General features: G+C 37.6%; 1 protein-coding gene across 1 annotated transcript in view; it reads right to left on the bottom strand.

Moving 5' to 3' along the window:
• The window catches only part of CADM2 (cell adhesion molecule 2), a gene marked incomplete at its 5' end in the record, with an annotated part of 180,309 nt that overhangs the window by 33,049 nt on the left and 128,306 nt on the right, over positions 1-18,954 (bottom strand). The window contains one exon of the mRNA XM_044442230.1: positions 16,560-16,676. Within this exon, the coding sequence (XP_044298165.1) occupies positions 16,560-16,676 (117 nt within the window). The remainder of the gene's footprint in view (positions 1-16,559; positions 16,677-18,954) is intronic.

The raw sequence follows: 18,954 nt of genomic DNA, 5'->3' as shown, positions 1-18,954 counted from the left end.
AGAACGCCTATCTCTTAATTACAGTAATACCAAAGTGGTGGTGTTTGCTAAATGGCATGAGCAACATAAATGGGTTGTGGATGGTCATAGAATTGAGCAGAATCATTCATTTAAACACCTAGAGAGTCATTTTTTTGTGAAAACACTTTATGGCACATCGATTCTGAGGCAGTTAAATGTTCACCTGCCATTTCACTGAGATGGATAAAAATGCTTTGTTACACTGAAGACCATTATTTATTAGCACCAAAGTATTGTTGCAACATGTTGCAAACATTGTCTTGTTTGCTATATGGTGAAACTATTTGGGGTACAAAATAATATTCTACTCAAAATAAGTTTCTGCTTTCAGTTCTGGCAGTACAACTAATGCAGTATTTAGAATTGTAGAATGTCTCCCTTTTCTTTGTAAATATCTACTGGGGTGCGGGGGCAGGAGGGTTTCCATTAATGCCTGACCAACGCCTAGGAAAAATGATGCTTTCTATATCAGCAGAATAGAGAACATTTGGTACAACTGTGTAACTATTTGCTGTATAGGTACTGATTTTCCTCTGCTTGCAAGATCTGTGATACAGTTTTAGCAAAAGATGTGAAAAGTGATATGAAGAGCTCTACTTTTTCAGCTGGGTATATTAAAATTGAATCAGATAATAAAAGGAGAGCCTATTTACATAAACTAAACTTCTTTCCTATTAGGCATGCTTTCACCCAGGTCAGATCCCAAATTGTGCACACAGAATATCTGGCTATCAAGAATGTCAACGAGCCCACAAATGAACCTTCTGTGTATGTAGATCAGGAGAGATTGAAAAAAACGTGCTATACATCTTGTGTTACCAAAGTATATTTCAGCTATGGCTCTGTTTCCATTCAGAGGTTGTCAGAAGGGCAGTCATATGACTTCAAAATTAGATGGCTGCTGGCTGATGTAGATAAGGTGTTGCTTATAGGGTAACTTTATTTGCTTTGGCAGCAAAAAGGTCAGGCAATTTCCCTGAACCACAATCTGGTTAACTGTCAAGAGGATTCTGCAATTTAAATGCTTTCAGATTTGGTGGTTTCTACTGCTGCTATTTTACACTGATTATTCTGTATTTTTTCTGGTTTTGTATATCTCTTCTGATTGATATTGTAATGGCCATTGGTTATAAACATTAAATTTGACTGTAACCACACTAACAGCATCTAGAGATGCAGCAGGGAGAATGGAATTGATTAATTTCCATATTTTAATGAGAATGCTACCAAAGCATACTTTCTGATAAAAACAAAACACTGAAGGAAATGTGAAAGAAACCAAAGCATAATCATGCTTCAGCATTAACTCTTTTCCAAATTTTACAATGTAATTTGCCAATCAAAAATGTGCATGGGAAATGTGTGCATAAAATACCATCCAAAGTGGTTTGCTATTCAGACTCAAAAGTTTATGTGCAAGCAGGAGGAACCTCGTGGTTAGCATTGCCTCTGCGCTCCCCTCACCTTCCCAAAAACTTAGACAACCAATTTCAACTGGCTAAACAATTTGCACTTCTGCAAGGGGGATAGGCTAAGGCACTTTTTGGAGATGCCTTCCCCTCTCCTCACTGAATATGGTCTTTTGACTTCAGAGCCTAACCTGTCCAGAAATAAATCCACCAACTTCAAGGTGAAGGGGAGACTCAATGAAGTAGGAGTCGGGATTCTAACCTATCTATCTGACATGTCAGGATGTTTTAGGTTTACACCATTAGCAAAATTAATGTACAAACCACAAAGTGTTAGGGAAATGTGCATGTTAAGAGAAACATTAATGACTATTGAGGAAGGTCACCTTTTGTGGGGGAATGCAAACTGATGTCACAATGGGATAAAAAAAAATGATTGGAAAAATGAGAAACTAATCAAAGCTGAAATTCATTGATTTGCTCCAAGGAAATTTGTTCTTTAGGTATGTGCATTTCTAATTGTAGCTTGGAATTAAATCAGGTAAGAGCTGAACAATAGAAATCAAATAAGAAAAAAGAATAGGAAGAAGAAAAGATAAATCGTATCAAGGGCAAAAACAGATAAAGTAGGAGAAGAATGCAGCTAAGGCTCTGTAGGTTAGCTAGTAGTGATCGTTAGTAAGCTTAGGGAGGGCCATCATAGTAAAATAGGAAGAACAGAAGCCAGACTGCAAAGGAGCAAGACAAGAGTTAATTAAAATAAATTAATAGACCAGAAGAACAATGTATCCAAGGAATTTAGAAAAGTATAAAAGAAGACACGAGATGGTAATTACTTAGAGCAGATGAATCAAAATGACATTTTTAAAAAAGAAACAATTGCAGGAACTTTGGTAGAGGAAAGGGAGAGATTTAAAACATGAACTGGGGTGGGGAGGGAAGAGAAAGAAACATTTACAGGAATGCTAACTGGGGAGGTGGAAATACTTGATTAAAGGAATGATTCATCTTCCCCCCGCCCCACTGATGCTATCCAATTCACAGCAGGATTAGATTACTTGTAATCACTTCCTCCCCCAAAAATTGCATTAATCCTAAAAAAGGCAACATAGTAGTCAACAATTTGGCACTCATCACAGTTGACTGGGATGATTTGTAAGCTTACTTTAGGATGGTAAGTGCCACCGTTGATGAATTTGCTTGCCACAGTTTTAATATGAGGATTGTAACCAGTTGCAAGACCTTCTATCTGAAAACTGGGGGGGGGGGTGAGCCAAAATATTCAAAATCTGACATTTGAAGGGGGAAGTAGTCAATGTTTCAGATTCAGTGGATCCTTGATATATTCTTAAAACATTTCATATACTCTGCTTGTGTACTGGAAAGCTGCTGCCAATCAGTACAAGGCAGTTTTCTAAGTGAATAAACCACATTAGTTCCTTTTATTTCACTAGTCATGTGTGAATGAAAAGCTTGCCAAGTGAAATTAATGTAACTCCAAACAAAGGTGTCAATTTGCAAAGGTACAGAGCAGCAGACCTGTAGGCCTGGTTTACACATCAATGTTAAAACATGGTTTAGTATTATGAGAATGATACAGGTTCATGTCTCCCCACACCTGCATCTTCCTCCTTTGAGAGCATGAAAAAATCAGAAGGCTCTGCTTCTATTTACAAGTTAACCATAGTTTAGCATATTATCCAAATGCTAAATGGTCACCAATTTTAACTCTGCTCAGTGAAAACAAGCTGGTTCAAAGTTAGTGTGCATGCCTAAAAGCAATTTGCCTGGATGTAAACATTACAATAACAGGCAGTTAAGCTAAAATGGTTTGAGAAACTTCAGAACTTCTCTTTGCAGCTGTATGGTGAAATACAGGCAGTACAGAAATGTAAATAACAACAACAACACACAGACACACACCTACTTTCTGTTGTACTTTTCTGTCTGATCTTACAGTAACACAAAATGTGTGTTAAATGTAACTGAAAAAACCAAACTATACCTACTTACTAGGAAGTAATTATGGCTGAACTCAACAATCTATTAGCCCAAACTGGATAGGATTTATGAAAGACATTTCTAGCCTATATACTTTGGGAACTGAAGGAAGTAATTAGTATTGGTTTATATGTAACTGGTCTTAAAAAAATAGCCCTTTCATTGATCACTGCCTTGCCAGGCAAAGGGGCTTGTATAGTGCAATGAAGCCATTGGGTCACCCAAGACGGACAGGTCATAGCAGAGAATTCTGACAAAAGCTGATCCACTGGAGAAGGAAATGGTAACCAACTGCATCGTTGCCATGAAAATCCCATGGGCAGTACCAAAAGACTAAAAGATATGATGCCAGAAGATGAGCACCTCATGTTGGAAGGTGTCCTATGTGCTACTGGGGAAGAGCAGAGAGCTAGTACTAGTAGTGCCAGAAAGAGTGAAACAACTGGGTCAAAGTCGAAAAGGACACTAAATTGTGGATGTATCTGGTGGTGAAAGGAAAGTCCGATGCTGTAAAGATCTATACTCCACAGGAATCAGGAATGTGAGATCTATGAAACTGGGTGTGGTCAAACATGAGATGACAAGACTTAACATCACCATCTTGGGAATCAGTGAACTTAGACAGGAATGGGTGAATTTAATTCAGATGACCATCAAGTATACTACTGTGGACAAGAATCCCTCAGAATAAATGAAGTAGCCACCATAGCCAATAAAAGAGTAGGAAAAACAGTATTGGGATACAATCTCCAAAATGACAGAATAATCTCAGTTTGAATCCAAGGCAAACCATTCAACATCACAGTAGTCCAAGTCTATGCCCCAATGCTGAAGAGGCTGAAGTTGACCAGTTCTATGAAGACCTACAACATCTAGAAATAACACAAAAAGTGATGTCCTTATCATCATGGGGATTGGAATGCAGGCAAGTTAGGCCTTGGAGTACAAAATGAAGCAGGGCAAAGGCTGGCAGAATTTTGTCAAGGTCATGCTTGTCCATGCTTATAGAAAACACTCCCAACAACTCAAGAGATGACGCTACACATGGACATCACCAGATGGTTAACACAGAAATCAGATTGACTATGTGCTCTGCAGCCAAAGATGGAGAAGCTTTATACAGTCAGAAAAACCAAACCAGAAGCTGACTGTGGCTCAGATCATGAGCTTCTTGTTGCAAAATTTAGGCTGACATTGAAGAAATTAGGGAAAATCACTAGGCCACTCAGGTATATTGTATATTCCTGATGAATATACAATGGAGGTGACAAATAGATTTAAGGAATTAGATATGATAGAGTGCCTGAACTATGGACAGAGATTTGCAACATTGTACAGGAGGTAGCAACTAACACAACCCTAAAGAAAAAGAAATGAAAGAAAGCAAAATGGCTGTCTGAGGAAGCTTTACAAGTATCTGAAGAAAGACGGGAAGTGAAAGGCAAGGGAGAAAGGGAAAGATACATCCAATTGAATGCAGAATTCCAGAGAATACCTAGAAGAGGTAAGAATGCTTTCTTAACTGAACAGTGCAAAGAAATACAGGAAAACAATAGAATAGGGAAGACTAGAGATTTCTTCAAGAAAACTTGAGGTATGAACGATGGGCATGATGAAGGACCAAAATGGCAGAGGGCTAACAGAGGCAGCAGAGATTAAGAAGAGGTGGCAAGATTACATGGAAGAATTATACAAGAAAGATCTTAATATCCTTGGTAACCATGATGAGGTGGTGGCTGACCTTGACCCAGACATCCTGGAATGTGAAGTCAAATGGGCCTTAGGAAATCTTAGCAACAACAAAGCTAGTGGAGGATACAGTATTCCAGCTGAACTATTCAAAATCCTAAAAGATGATGCAGTAAAAGTGCTAGACTCAAAACGCCAGCAAATTTGGAAAACTCAACAGTGTCCACAGGATTGGAAAAGGTCAGTTACATTCCAATCCCAAAGCAGGGCAATGCCAAAGAATGTTCAAACTACCATACAATTGTTCTCATTTCACATGCTAGCAAAGTTATGCTCCAAATCCTACAAGCTAGGCTGCAGCAGTATGTGGACTGAGAAACAGCAGAAGTACAGGCAGGGTTTTGAAGAGGCAGAGGAACTAGAGATCAAATTGCCAACATACGCTGGATCATGGAGACAGCTAGGGAGTTCCAGAAAAACATCTACTTCTGCTTTATTGACTATGCTAAAGCCTTTGATTGTGTGGATCACAACAAATTGTGGCAAGTTCTTAAAGAGATGGGAGCACCAGACCATCTTATTTGTCTCTTGAGAAACCTGTATGCAGGTCAAGAAGCAACAGTGAGAACTGGGTATAGAACCACTGATTGGTTCAAAATTGAGGAAGGAGTTCGGCAAGGCTGTATACTGTTGCCCTGCCTTATATGCAGAGTGCATCACGAAAAAGGCTGGAGTAGATGAATCACCAGTTGGAATTAAGATTGCTGGGAGAAATATCAACAACCTCAGATATGCAGATGATACCACTCTAATGGCAGAAAGTAAAGAGGAACAAAAGAGCCTCTTGATGAGGGTGAAAGAGGAGAGAGCAAAAGGTGGCTTGAAACTCAAGAAAACTATGATCATGGCATCCAGTTCTATCACTTCCTGACAAATAGTTCAGGAAGAAATGGAGGCAGTGACAGATTTTATTTCCTTGGGCTCCAAGATCACTGCAGATGGTGACTGCAGCCAAGAAATTAAAGATGCTTGCTCCTTGGGTGGAAAGCTATGGCAAATCTAGACAGCATACTAAAAAGCAGAGACATCACCCTGCTGACAAAAGTTTGTATAATCAAAGCTATGGTTTTCCCAGTTATAATGTATGGCTGGAAAGCTGGACCATAATGAAGGCTGAGCACGGAAGAATTGAGGCCTTTGAATTGTGGTGCTGGATAAGACTCCTGAGAGTGCCTTGGATTGCAAAGAGATCAAACCAGTCAATCTTAAAGGAAATCAACCCTGACTGCTCTTTAGAAGGTCAGATACTGAAGATGAAACTCAAATACTTTGGCCACCTAATGAGAAGGAAGGACTTGCTGGAGAAGAGCCTGATGCTAGGAATGATTGATGGCAAAAGAAGAAGGGGACGGCAGAGGATGAGGTGGCTAGATGGAATCACTGGGATGGTGAGTGTGGGCTTGGGAGGACTCCAAAGTATGGTGGAGGACAAGAGAGCCTGGAGGAATGTTGTCCATGGGGTCATGATGGGTCTGGCATGACTTTGTGACTAAACAACAATAAAAACAAAATACAGATGCTAAGAAAATGGGTCTGATTTATTCTCATATTCTCTCTTTCTCTTCTCTCTCTCTCTCTCACACACCCCCCATCTATCTTTTTATATCTATGTTTGTTATTTCACCTGTGTTGTTAAAAATGGAGAATGAGATTTTTATAGCTTGAACAGCTGCTTTAGTTTGCACCTTTAGTGAAAATACTACAGTGTAAGACTAGATTTTTAATTGATAATTAGTTTTTAATTTGAAGATTGCTGCAAAACTTGACTTTTACAAAATCATAATGAAAAGGCATGTTTTTGAACCAGCTTGCTAGCAACATGAGTTTACAGCTAATCCATTTGAAGAGCATTAGAAGCAACTTGCAATCAGCACTGAATACTGGAGAATATTTGAATAAAGCAGCTAAATCAACAAACAGAGAGGTACCTTGTTTGCTTTAACTTCCCTTACTTGTAAACAAGGTCTTCAAGGTCATACTAAGCACCTATCTTGTTGCTGAGAGGGATACTGCAACCAAGATTTTATCAAAGCCATCTCTTATCCCAAATCATAGTGCAATTAGTATCAATTCAGTATATCATCAAGCTGCTCACCCTGGGAGTTATTAACAGTGTTCAAGTGGAGTGTCAGCACAAACAAGGGCAGAGCAAGTAATCTTTTTGACTTCAAAGGTGTAACTGATAGCTAGGCCTGACTGGTTAGTGAGGCATGAAGACTTAAAAATAAAGTAAAAAGGAACATTTATCCAGAATAACTCTCATGCTTAATTATTTTTCTCATTCATTCATATTAAACATTGGAATCATATAACAAACACATGTCTTGTTTCAGTTGTCATATCACAATTGTGAAAGCAAGTGTAAAGCAGTGGTTGGAATTTTGGTCTGGAACGTGGGTCTGTCACCAGCTCTCAGCCTAACGTACTTCACAGGACTGTTGTGAGGATAAAATGGAGAGAAGAAGAGTCATGTAAGCTAGCCCTGGGTTCAGTATAAGAGAAATAAGGGGTGAGACATCATATTACTACTACAACTACTGCTAACTGAATTCGGAATGAATTTCTGAATGATCATCATATTTCACCAGATGAGAAGAGAGCACAAATGCAAAGAAAGAAAGAATTAAACTCCTAGGCATCTGTCACACCAGTGTAGAGGAAACACAGTGAAACAAAAAGAGAAATGGAGGAAGAGATTTTTCCTGACTTTACAGCAGCAGTAATAAGGTGAGCTCGTGCCATTGGGGTCAAGGAGTTCTTTTACACTGAGCAGGGAGTTGGACTATGTGGACTGTAAGACTTCCTTGAAGTTTATCATTCTGCTACCCCCTTGAATTAAGAACAAAGCCAGAAAAGTACTCTCATATTGAAGAGTAGCATTCTGACTCACTGAAGCTTGCATTATAAGGCCATAATGAATCCAGCATTTAACAAGTCCATGAGATTGTTTCTTGGAAGTTTTCCTTTCTTGAAGTCAGTAAAAAGAAACATAGGTAAATATCCAAGACACCAAACTTTCTGATTGGTTTTCTAAAAGCAAGTATTCTGGCAGTTCCTCCTCAGCTAACAAGATTATGATTTTTATGTCATCATGAAAAATGGATGTATATTCATAAAGGATTTACTTTTTGAAACAGAAGCAGGGACATTAAGCTTAGGCTCTCTCATGCTTGCTTAGAAACTGTGACTCAGTTCACATGAATGCAGCGTGCAGAACATGCTACACTGGCTTTTTTAACTTGCCACATGTACCAGTTGTATGTTGGTCAGATAGACAGACTGACTGACTGACTGACTTTATTTCGGTCAAAGACCAGCTCCATTCAATAAATACATAGATTAAAAAAGTAAATACATAAAACATTATATTAAAACCCCACTCAGATTAACAAATGCTTCAACACAATGTCAGTCATCTTAAATTGATGACAAGCCCAGACTTTGTATGTTGCTCAGATTTCCCTAATTACCTTGCTGGCATGGTTTGCCATGTTGCAAGAGGCTATTTTGTAGTATTGGGTGGGGGCGGGGGAGCACAGGAAGCTTTTCTTTCAACATCCACAAATGTCACTGATCTTTGGTCCTAGAACTGATGGATGCTAGGGAAAACAACAGGCCTATTTAAAGATGAGCCTAAATGAAGAGGAACAGGAAGAACAGAGCTTTAAACATGCTTATATAAATATTACTGAGGGAAATAAGAAATGCAATTTCTCCCATGGAGGGCAAAACAAGCTGATATATCAGTTTAATTAATTTGCTAACTATGCTACAGTTGTGCAGGATGCTGTAAAATAGCTAGCTTTTTAACATACCTGTTTTAAAGCTTAGACATGGGCCACTCTGTTTATTATTAGTTGTGCATGTGAGTAACTCTATAAAAGCTGTCTTAAAGACAGTGATTTCCTTATCTCAGGCACCATTGGACAGAGCTCATCTCTTTCCTCTGTGTATGACTTTGCTGTTGCCTTTTGCTGCATTTCCCTCCCAGGATCTCTGAAAGCACTAAGGTACTTTAATGAGATAATCCAGAAGGAAAATTGAAGGCACAAGCACAGACCTGGTGTTGAGGAACATGTTTTTATATCAAAGGAGCTGAGGAAAGCTGCCACTGCCCAGGTAATTTTGCCAGTTTAATTCACTTTAATGAAAGGAAAGCCTTAGTTAATTTTTATTTATAGGGATACCTGAACTTAAAGAGAAGAGTGAGGGAGAATAAGAAAGAAAATGAGAATAAAATGAACTAATATGTTGACTTTCTGTGTGATAAAATATGAATAAAAACACAGTATTTATTTACACTAAAATGTATTGATGAAAGCCTTTGTAGTTCTATTAATTTCATGTTGGACATTTATTAAATTTAGCTCCTCAAATTATTCTTCAATATTAATTAAAATCTGGTAATAAACATTGAAAGAAGTGCAAGGTTGCACAGGAGTGCACTGTTATTAAAGTTGATCCACACATAGTATTAAACAAAAGCTTTAATACCATGCAAAATGACCTTCAAGCAGAACTCCATTGTCAAGATGGACAACAAGTCATATATATATAATAGCCATTGGGATATGGGAAATTAATACTAACATTGGAAAAAAATCAGAATTGAAACAACCGTAAGAAAGCAACAAAACTGAAACCTGCTGTTCTTTATGTTCTAAGCAACAGGGAAAACAGGGTAAATTTCTTGCAGTCTCCTCCAACCTACTGATCCACAAAAACCTGTTGGACTACAGTTCCCAGAATCCCCCAGCAGTAGTCTAACACATCTGTTGGGCAGCTGGTTGTCAAAAGTTCATATCCAGGATAATAAAAAGCATGAGAAATTTGTCATGTCTTTGTAATATTTGTTATTTTCAAATCTACAAGAATAAGCAAGGATTGTAGGGGTGGGGAAGCAAATAGACAAGTTGCTGTGCCAAGCTTGCAACAAAATATCAACCCACTGGAATATATAGTATCCTAATTCAAAAAAGAAATGAGACTAAACAAAATGAAACGAGACAAGGCGAGACAAAACAAAACATTTACACTGCAGTCCTGTGCATGCCTGTGCCTGTGCATGCACAAGAAAGCTCCTCTGAGTTCAATGGGACTTACTCCTGGGTAACTGTGCATAATGTTGTAGCCTTAGTTACTTTGTCAGGCTAGACAAAACTGGCTGTAGATTCCACCCTGCACCCAGAAGGAAAAGTTTTCTGGTTGCAACACATTCCGATTAGTGTGCATTATCCTCCATCAATCACTAGGGCATAACCAAATATGAAAGCATGGCTTTGCATAAGTGTATAAAATAGCTCAAAGCAATGTATCACTCAACTTTTCCCTGATCATTTTATATTCATTGCAATTTCCAACTTAAAAGTTCTCTTACAGTTTTCCAGAAATTGTTAGATCAAAGCAAAGTGCTAGAAACATGCACACTTCATCAGTCATTTCCAAATTAATTAATATTACTAAAGCTGATTTGCTACATTGCCAAATATTTGGCACACAGGCCAAATCTGAACTTTATAACTGCTTAGATTTATAAAAATTTACAATAACTGAATTAGATATTTTAAACAGTGATACCTCATCTAATCTTCATCCTAAAAGCAAGAGTTGGATCCAGAATTCATTATACTTAGTCATGATTAAAGTACTGATTTCAATGAGTTTATTCTAAGTCCTAGTGCTTACCATGGTTCTCTTCTACATAGGACTTAGGCCTGAATCCAACCCATAATGTTTTAGGTGCTTTCTTTTCCCCTAGTATGATTGTGAGAATAAACATGAAATAATGCATTTTCCTTGCTCTTCTTGGTTTTGACTATTGCTGAAATTAATGGAATGCTGAGTCCTGAAGATGACGGGGAGGACCCAAAAGCTGGATTTTCAATTCCTGGTAAGCATCACTCTGGATATCTTCATATGTTTATCCATATCCAAGGACATATAGACAAGCAGGCAGTGGCTGTCGTGATGAATACTTTATTGTGACCATCTTCTCAAAGAAGGGTAGCAATTACTGAATGTGCAGCAAGATCCCACCATAAGCTGCAACACTACTCTAGGTAAGAAAGTGACAGCAACAACACCTTGTGCTGAGATACCATTTTACCTAGTCATTTTGAAACTACTGCCATTATTTCTGTGATTGCTTCAGTTAGATTCCGCGGGTCATAGTTAGCACTTGGAAACTCATGACACTTTGTTGCTCCTATGAATAAGAGCTGTGGCAACATCGGATCAGGAACTGTTCCTAATGCACTGGCCTGCAGCATCCCTGTTTCAGGCATGTGGGGAATTTCCCAGAGCATGGCAACCTGCACTAGTACTGGAAGAGAACTGTGCTGAATACCATTCTAGTCGTAGCAGTAAATCAACTGTTGCAGAACTATTTGTTCTGCTAACAGTAAGTAATTTTACGAATGCTATACATTTTAAGGTCTTTTAGTTGAAGGCATTGGAAAATTGAAAATGCCCCTCTGTAGCATTCCATTAATATAAACGTCCATTAATGTAACCCAAATCAGCTTGTAAAATGAAAGCAAATCAGTCTCCCACACAAATCCTACTGATGCATCAAGCATTTTCCTGTCTTTGATTCTTTGGTTTTCTTTAGTTGACACTTCGTGGTTTCAATGCTTTTGCTGATATGGTTGTTAGTTTTTTTCCAGTTACATTGCACAAAACATTAAAGGTCTGCTCCTTCCTTACACTGTTGCACTTAAGGTTTGAAGTTAATGGTAATATAGAAACAGAAAAGGATATTGCTTCATACTTATGGGACTGAACATAAGAGAAAATGTGTGCCTGACCAAGTGCAGAAAAAACTAGAATAAGGGAATTGTTCATGAAATACCAGTGTTAATGATCCAAGCAGATTTAGTAACTTTTCAATGTTGCGTCCTAAACCTTATGCAAATGAAAGCATGCCTACGTTGCAAATCTTTAGAGTGAACTGTAAATTTTACTTCCATGTGGAATATCTAAGCTATAGCATAGGCTCCAGCATCATAAGGAATCACTTCAGTGTGAAATGAGTTAATAGTTGTGACTTCTATCTACGTATTTTGTAAAATATCCATATTGAAATGGGGCCTTTTGTGACTGCATATGGAATGCTAGAAAGACACATTTAATGGTTCTTGAAATACAGGGATTGAGATTAATGCTAAGTGATGACTTAATGTATACCATGGCAGAGAATGAGGTGGCTAGATGGAGTCACTGAGGCAGTCAGTGTGAGTTTAAGTGAACTCTGGGGGATGATGGAGGACAGGAAGGCCTGAAGGAATGTTGACCATGGGGTTGCGATGGTTTGGACGCGACTTCGCAACTAACAACAACAACGTATAACAAGAGGCCTTACTTGAAAATAAAGCTATAGGGAGTATTTGTTCATCAATGGAGGAAGAGGTTAAGAATTTGCATTTCACCAGAAGCAAGGGGGCAATTATTCACTTCCTTTTGGAGTGAGAAAGGGCTTCTCTTCCAACCCTACAATTCTATGCTATGAGTTCTATGACATTTTTATAGAAATATTCAAACTAGGCTAAATTCATTTTTTAAAAATTTGAAGAAAATGCTGTGCTACAAAAAGAACAGCAGTGTGTGTAAATTCCACACCAGCTCAGAAATGTAGCAGTAAAAATGCTAGTATAATCCGAAAATTCCCCTTTCAAAAGGAAGGGTAGGAGATAGATGTTTCATACAATGGTCATTTCCAGTTCTCTGAAAAAGAGAACTATATAGTCTATGGTGTGGCATTACCTAACTTCAGTGTTAGGTATAGACTGTCATGCTACTTTACAATTTCTCAAAATCATGAGTTTCGCAAATGAATTGGTCAGTGAGTTTAAATTATCAACAAAGCAGTTCTATTGCCTTTCCAATTAGGAGGAGGTCCTGAAAGACTTGGCATTGATAGTGGTTATGGAGTAGTCAAAAGGGTCAAAGCTATGATCCCCTGAGCACTCAATTGGTGCTATTTGCATTTTTATGGCACCTGCAGTTTGTACCTACAGTACCAGTATCTCCAAGAAGAACTCCAAAGACTCATGCTTGAAACTTGGTGAACTATTGCTAGTCATACATTGCATGGACAAATGATCTGAATTAATATAAGTTTCTATGACCTTAGCACCATGGTTGGGCCCCCTGCTGGAGATCTTCAGGTGACACTTTTTCTCTTGAAGTGGAAAGACCCATAGGATGGCATGATAGAGGCAAACTGTGATGCCTGCACATTCAGATGTCTCAGAAGTGGCCCTGTTGGCCAGATCATGATGTAGTTCACTAGAAAAAACACAATTTGATGCTACTACTAAAATCCAGCGCTTTATTTTCTCTGGGTTCCTCCTATTGTGAGAGTAAAGTAGTTTCCAAAAGCCTGAAGCATAGCTACATATAACTCTCCAGTCTACACATGTACAATTTAGTTTTAGCCTGCTGAGTAAACTCTACCAGCATATTTTTAAACTATCTACATTTACATTCTTGTATCATAATGCACCAAAGTCTCCATTGTGCAATGTCTTCTAACTTTTTGGCATCTAATTCGCTTGCTATTTTCCATAACAAAGCTAATCTCCTCCTTTCATTGAGAGGACATGAGGACAGACACTAATAAGCGAAAAGTGCAGCACTCATCTCTGCAGCATTCAGTTTATTTTGAATAGTACTGGCTGTCTTAGGAAAGGAAATTTAACATCTGTCCCTACTACCTCCTGGAAATTGTTGCTGTAGGCAGAGCTACCCCCCTCCAAAAAAAAAAAAAAAAAAGGATACTGAAATGAGAGCAGTGTGCTTTATTCTGGCACCACAGCAACACATCCTCTAGTGTAGTAACAGAAGGAGTTCTTGCAGAGGCCAGAGTGCCTCTTTGTTGTTGACAGTAGCTGAGGTATCTCCCTGAAGATGAGATACAGCACTAAAGCTGAATGGCAGTTTCATGGTGGTTAAAAACGGGTGTGTGTATTTAAAATAAAACTATTTTAATTGAATGTGTTACTCTTCATCTACGCATTCTAAATGTGATCATTTTCTTTTAGTCTTTTTAAATATCCTGATTAAAAACCTATTCATTTCAAACTCAAACCCAACCAATGGTCTGCACACAATACAGTAGATCCAGATTAGCTGCCTGTAGAAAGCGATGGGCAGAAACTTTCTCCCAAATCCTGCCAGCATCTCCCCCCTACACACACACAGTTGAGAGTAGGGATGGAAAAATGTTAGCTTCTCTTTCTGCCATATTCACTGTGTTTAAATTAAAAATGTTCCTGTTTCATTTATGAAAACATGAACATTTTGATAAATGTTATCAAACTGAACAAAATTATCATCCAACAGTACAGCACTTTGAATGAGTATAGCTATTTCCAGCATGGGAAGGACCATATTGTAAAAAGACAAAAGATGGACAACAAAGTCCATTTCCAATCAGTCCTTTGTTGTTATCAAGTCATCTGTACTTAGGGTGACCCTGTCTATGTCCTGTCTATGACAGCTCCATTCAACTTGAGCTCTTCCAAGTTCAAGACTGTGCCTTACTTTATAGATTCAATCCATCTCATATTTGGTCTTCCCTTTCATCTTCTGCCTGCAACTTTCTCTACCATGATGGTCTTCTCTTTACCAGCCCTTCACCAGGTCAGATATTTGTATCTGATATATCAGATGTATCAGATACATCAGTTCAAAGTTGATTTTCTAACACTGGAAAATACACTGGAAATATGTTTTGGAACATAATGTAGTATATGACCCAAAGGCCATCTATGACATTGTTATTACAGTGCTCAAACTGAGGTCCTCTACCAGCAAGACATCACAGGGACTCAGATTCAGACACTGCCTTCAAGAGATGCCATGTGATTTGTAACCAAGAAAATCATTCAATGAGCTGATATTCTATTTTATGTTTTTTAAATACCCAAGTAAATTCTTCAGTTTTCAAATTTACTCTTTATAAATAAGAAAGGACATTTCCTATTAAGCTAATGAAAGTAAACTGCTTTACCCCCAGACCACTAGTCTTTTTCTCTGGAAAGTTCTAGCCTAGGGTTTGTATTTCTGTTCAAGGCAATCAAAGTAAAGTGGCAGTATTAAATCTATCACACTATTTTAAGGACAGCCAATTTTAATTTTTTAATCAAAGTCACATTTCTGTTAATTATTTATTGAATTTTATTTATTTTAACATCTGTGATTTGTTTATTTAGTTTGATGATAGTAGAAACATTATTTATTGAGGATGATGTGGTATAAGAGCAGGTATAAGATGTGGGCAGGCAAGGGCCTCTATGTTTGGATTTTATTTTTATTGATTCTATTTTATTGTTATTGTTGTGTTTATTTATTGCATAACTATATGTATTTAAAAGGGTTATACTGTTATATTGTTATTTGTTTTGTTGCAAACAGTTCTGAGAGCTTTGATACCCGAGGACAGTATATCGAAGCAGTAAATGTATGTTGCCCTGAGAACAGGTGGGATATAAAAGCAGGGAAACCAGTAACTGAGACATACATATGCTTGTGTGTGTGCGTATGTGTTATACTCTTCCCTGTAACAAAAGTATTTTTAATTGAGGTTACATAGTTCAGTGGTTATATTGGCTTATCAGGATACATCATGATATATGAACTATGAAGTATTAATGACGTGCTGGTTGGTTACGGGAATGTATTGCTTCTTCCATTCATTTCACTTGTACAACTATAACACAGTACAATTAGATGTCAAATATGTGTGGTAGCTGGGAAGACAGGTACCTTTTTCCAATAGTGTTATTCTCATTAGGTAACATAAATTATCCAATAAAAGAAACATTACTTTTCAAAATATAATCTCAGCTCTCCACTGGCAAACAATTGTAGATTTCTTGGGCAATAAAACTATTGTCTAAAAGGTCTATCATTTAGTTCCAGAAAACTACAAAATTATTGCAAAATTACACTATCAACATTAATAAAACAATTCTAAATAAACATGTGGTTAAATCCAAGTTTTATGCACATTCACAGCATATTAACAACAGAAAACAAAACTATCCTCTTAAGAGATCATGTTAATTTAAAATTAAGTAGGTTTGCATCTAATACAAGTTTAATATGATAAACTTGAAGCAATTACTAATAAAAGCAGTTAAAACACCCACCAGCATTATAACTGTCATTAGGCAAAAAAGCACAATGTGTTGTTAAATCATTCACAGCTATGTTAATTGATGGCAAATTAAACTGATTTAATATATGTCTGAATTTAAATTTGCAGTATTCATATTTTTTCTCCCTTTAGCATTTTGCTCATACTTAGTGCTTTAATACCTGAGGTTGCCTATTTATATTGTGATTTGCAGGCCATAACAAAGAAACATACTGTACCTCCAGTGTCGATAGCTGTTGCCGATGGGACTGTGCTTGTTAAGGCTACAGTGGTTGTGACTGTTGCAGTGGTAAGGGAGGGGATGACAGTGATGGGAAGCAAAATGTTGGAAACATCTGGTGAGTGGAAAAAAATATAAAATAAAATCATATCATGCAAACATAGAGAAGCTGCATAACAATGATTCAATTTGTAAATACACACATGTAGAAAATGTATAAATTAAAACATGCTTAGCACAGACCAACAAAGGTACAGTAGTATACTTTGAAATTCTTGACATTAGATCACTCTCTCTTTTTCTTGTTAGTGCTCCAGCAGCAACAGACAGAATTTTAAATGAAAAAGGCTGATCAATTGATCAAGTTTCCACAGATCAGAGAGTGAATCGGTAAGTGACAAGAATCCTTCTCTTCACTAAGTCATTTTAAATGCTTCATACAGTAATAAAGCAAAAATAGATGAAATAACATGCTGTGTCAGCGTGGGAGATGACAACACAACACCATCATGCTAAAATAAACACACAGGTTAACAAGAGATGGCTGTATGTTAAAACACCTACTTCAGACAGACTCAATGAGAGAAAATGGGGGCAAATGTCTACTAACTCTAAAGTTGCTTTATTTGATTTCCTTGTCTTCTTCCACATTTTTGTTATAGATACAGTTGTCTGCCAAGATCCAGAGCAGAGAACACATAAAAAATCACTCTGACAGGAGTCACTGCTATTCAATAGCCATTGTGAAAGTCAGTTACTTAGCATAATATAATAGTTCATTAATTTTAAATGTTGTCTTTGGGAAGCAATTGTAGGAACTAGTCATACTAATATTCTTGCTGATCCATACAGAAACTACTCCATTAGATAACACAAACCTTAGTTTTAGGTTCTATTCTAAACCGGGTAAGCGCTGCAACACTCTAAGCTAAAGGTACTGCTACTAAATCCTAAGAGGCATCCTTGTAGCAAAATCTTGACTCTGTCATCTGTCTGTCTATCTCCTTGAATATTTAATATATAGAAGAAATATACAAAGAAGTAATGGCAGAGGGAACCCTCTTAAACCGGCAGAGCCTAGAGCACTGAAGATCAACATTCCTTTGCCTAGGAAAACACCGAAAATAAGAAAGATAAGACATGCAGGAAAACAACATCCAATATTCCAATGCTCAGTTAAGCACATAATATCTAGAATACTAGCTTGCACACACTCAGTTAACAACAGCATTATTTCAGAAGTGTCTAGTGGTGATATCTGTGAAAAAGGTACAGCAGAGGATATAAATTATAAGCACAGTATCTATTTTCTGTGGAAATAAATGACATATAATGCTAGGAAGGAAGGAGGAAAGAGTACCACTATGTATGGAACACTCAGGACCTCAGCTTCCTGAGCCCTAAAGGAAAACATTCTAACCACAACTTCTATCCTGAAAAATAAGTCAGCTAGAATTGTAATTCTCCTAATTTTCATGCACTGGAGAATGAGCAAGTTTGCAGGATCACTAGAGACTATCTTGACTTATTTACACAACACTAGGTTGCAGTGCATAGTGGGTGACTTCAAGCTACTACTAGGGTGTGCCATGTTATCAGTACCTGGTGAGGATGAATTGCTGCTGGGTGTTAACAAACCACTGGAAACCCATGGGTTGTTTTGGGGTTGTGGTTGTGTTTCAATTACACCAATGCTTCACCAAGTTCAGGCAGCACAAAACAGTCACTTTATCAAACGGGCCCATTCCATTGCCTTTTTAGAAGGTTTCTTGTCTTTATTCTAGTTAACATGCTTGAATTACCCTAACTTTCAGACTTGCATTTGCTTTTAATAACAGCAAGCACTGTTCTCTCTTGAAATCTTTTTTTCACAGGAAAAACATCTATATAAGTCCATGCTTTTAGTCTTGCCATACTGATGTTTACATCTGTTCTTCAATAAGAGATATTCCCTGACCAACAAAATTAAGGCAAGCTTTTCAAAAATCTAATGTTGGCACATTAATCACAAGGACAAACTGTAGTAGTGCCTGGAGTGCAATTGCCATGACTATTAAATAGAGCTGACATTAGTCAACACTGTTAATGAATGATCATGTTTTTTAAAATGACGTATACATCATTTTATATTATTTCAGAGGGCTGGTAATTTGTTTTGTAAATGGATATGTTAAGTGTTCGTGGAAAACACTGAGCACCTGAGTGTGGCTGCCTTATAAGCATTTCCTCCAAGTGTTGCAATTCAGTTAGAACATGAACATTTTGAAAGACTTGTCCTAAGGGACCCTCCTGTAACACACACACACACACACACACACACACACACACACCCAGCCCATTGTCCCCTCTTGCTCATTCTCTCTCTCTCTCTCTCTCTCTCTCTCTCTCTCTCT

This window comes from Varanus komodoensis, unplaced genomic scaffold, assembly GCF_004798865.1.
Source record: "Varanus komodoensis strain SLA01 unplaced genomic scaffold, ASM479886v1 scaffold4, whole genome shotgun sequence".
NCBI lineage: Eukaryota > Metazoa > Chordata > Lepidosauria > Squamata > Varanidae > Varanus > Varanus komodoensis.
Note: the sequence above shows the minus strand (reverse complement) of the source record. Positions and strands in the feature narration are given on the sequence as shown.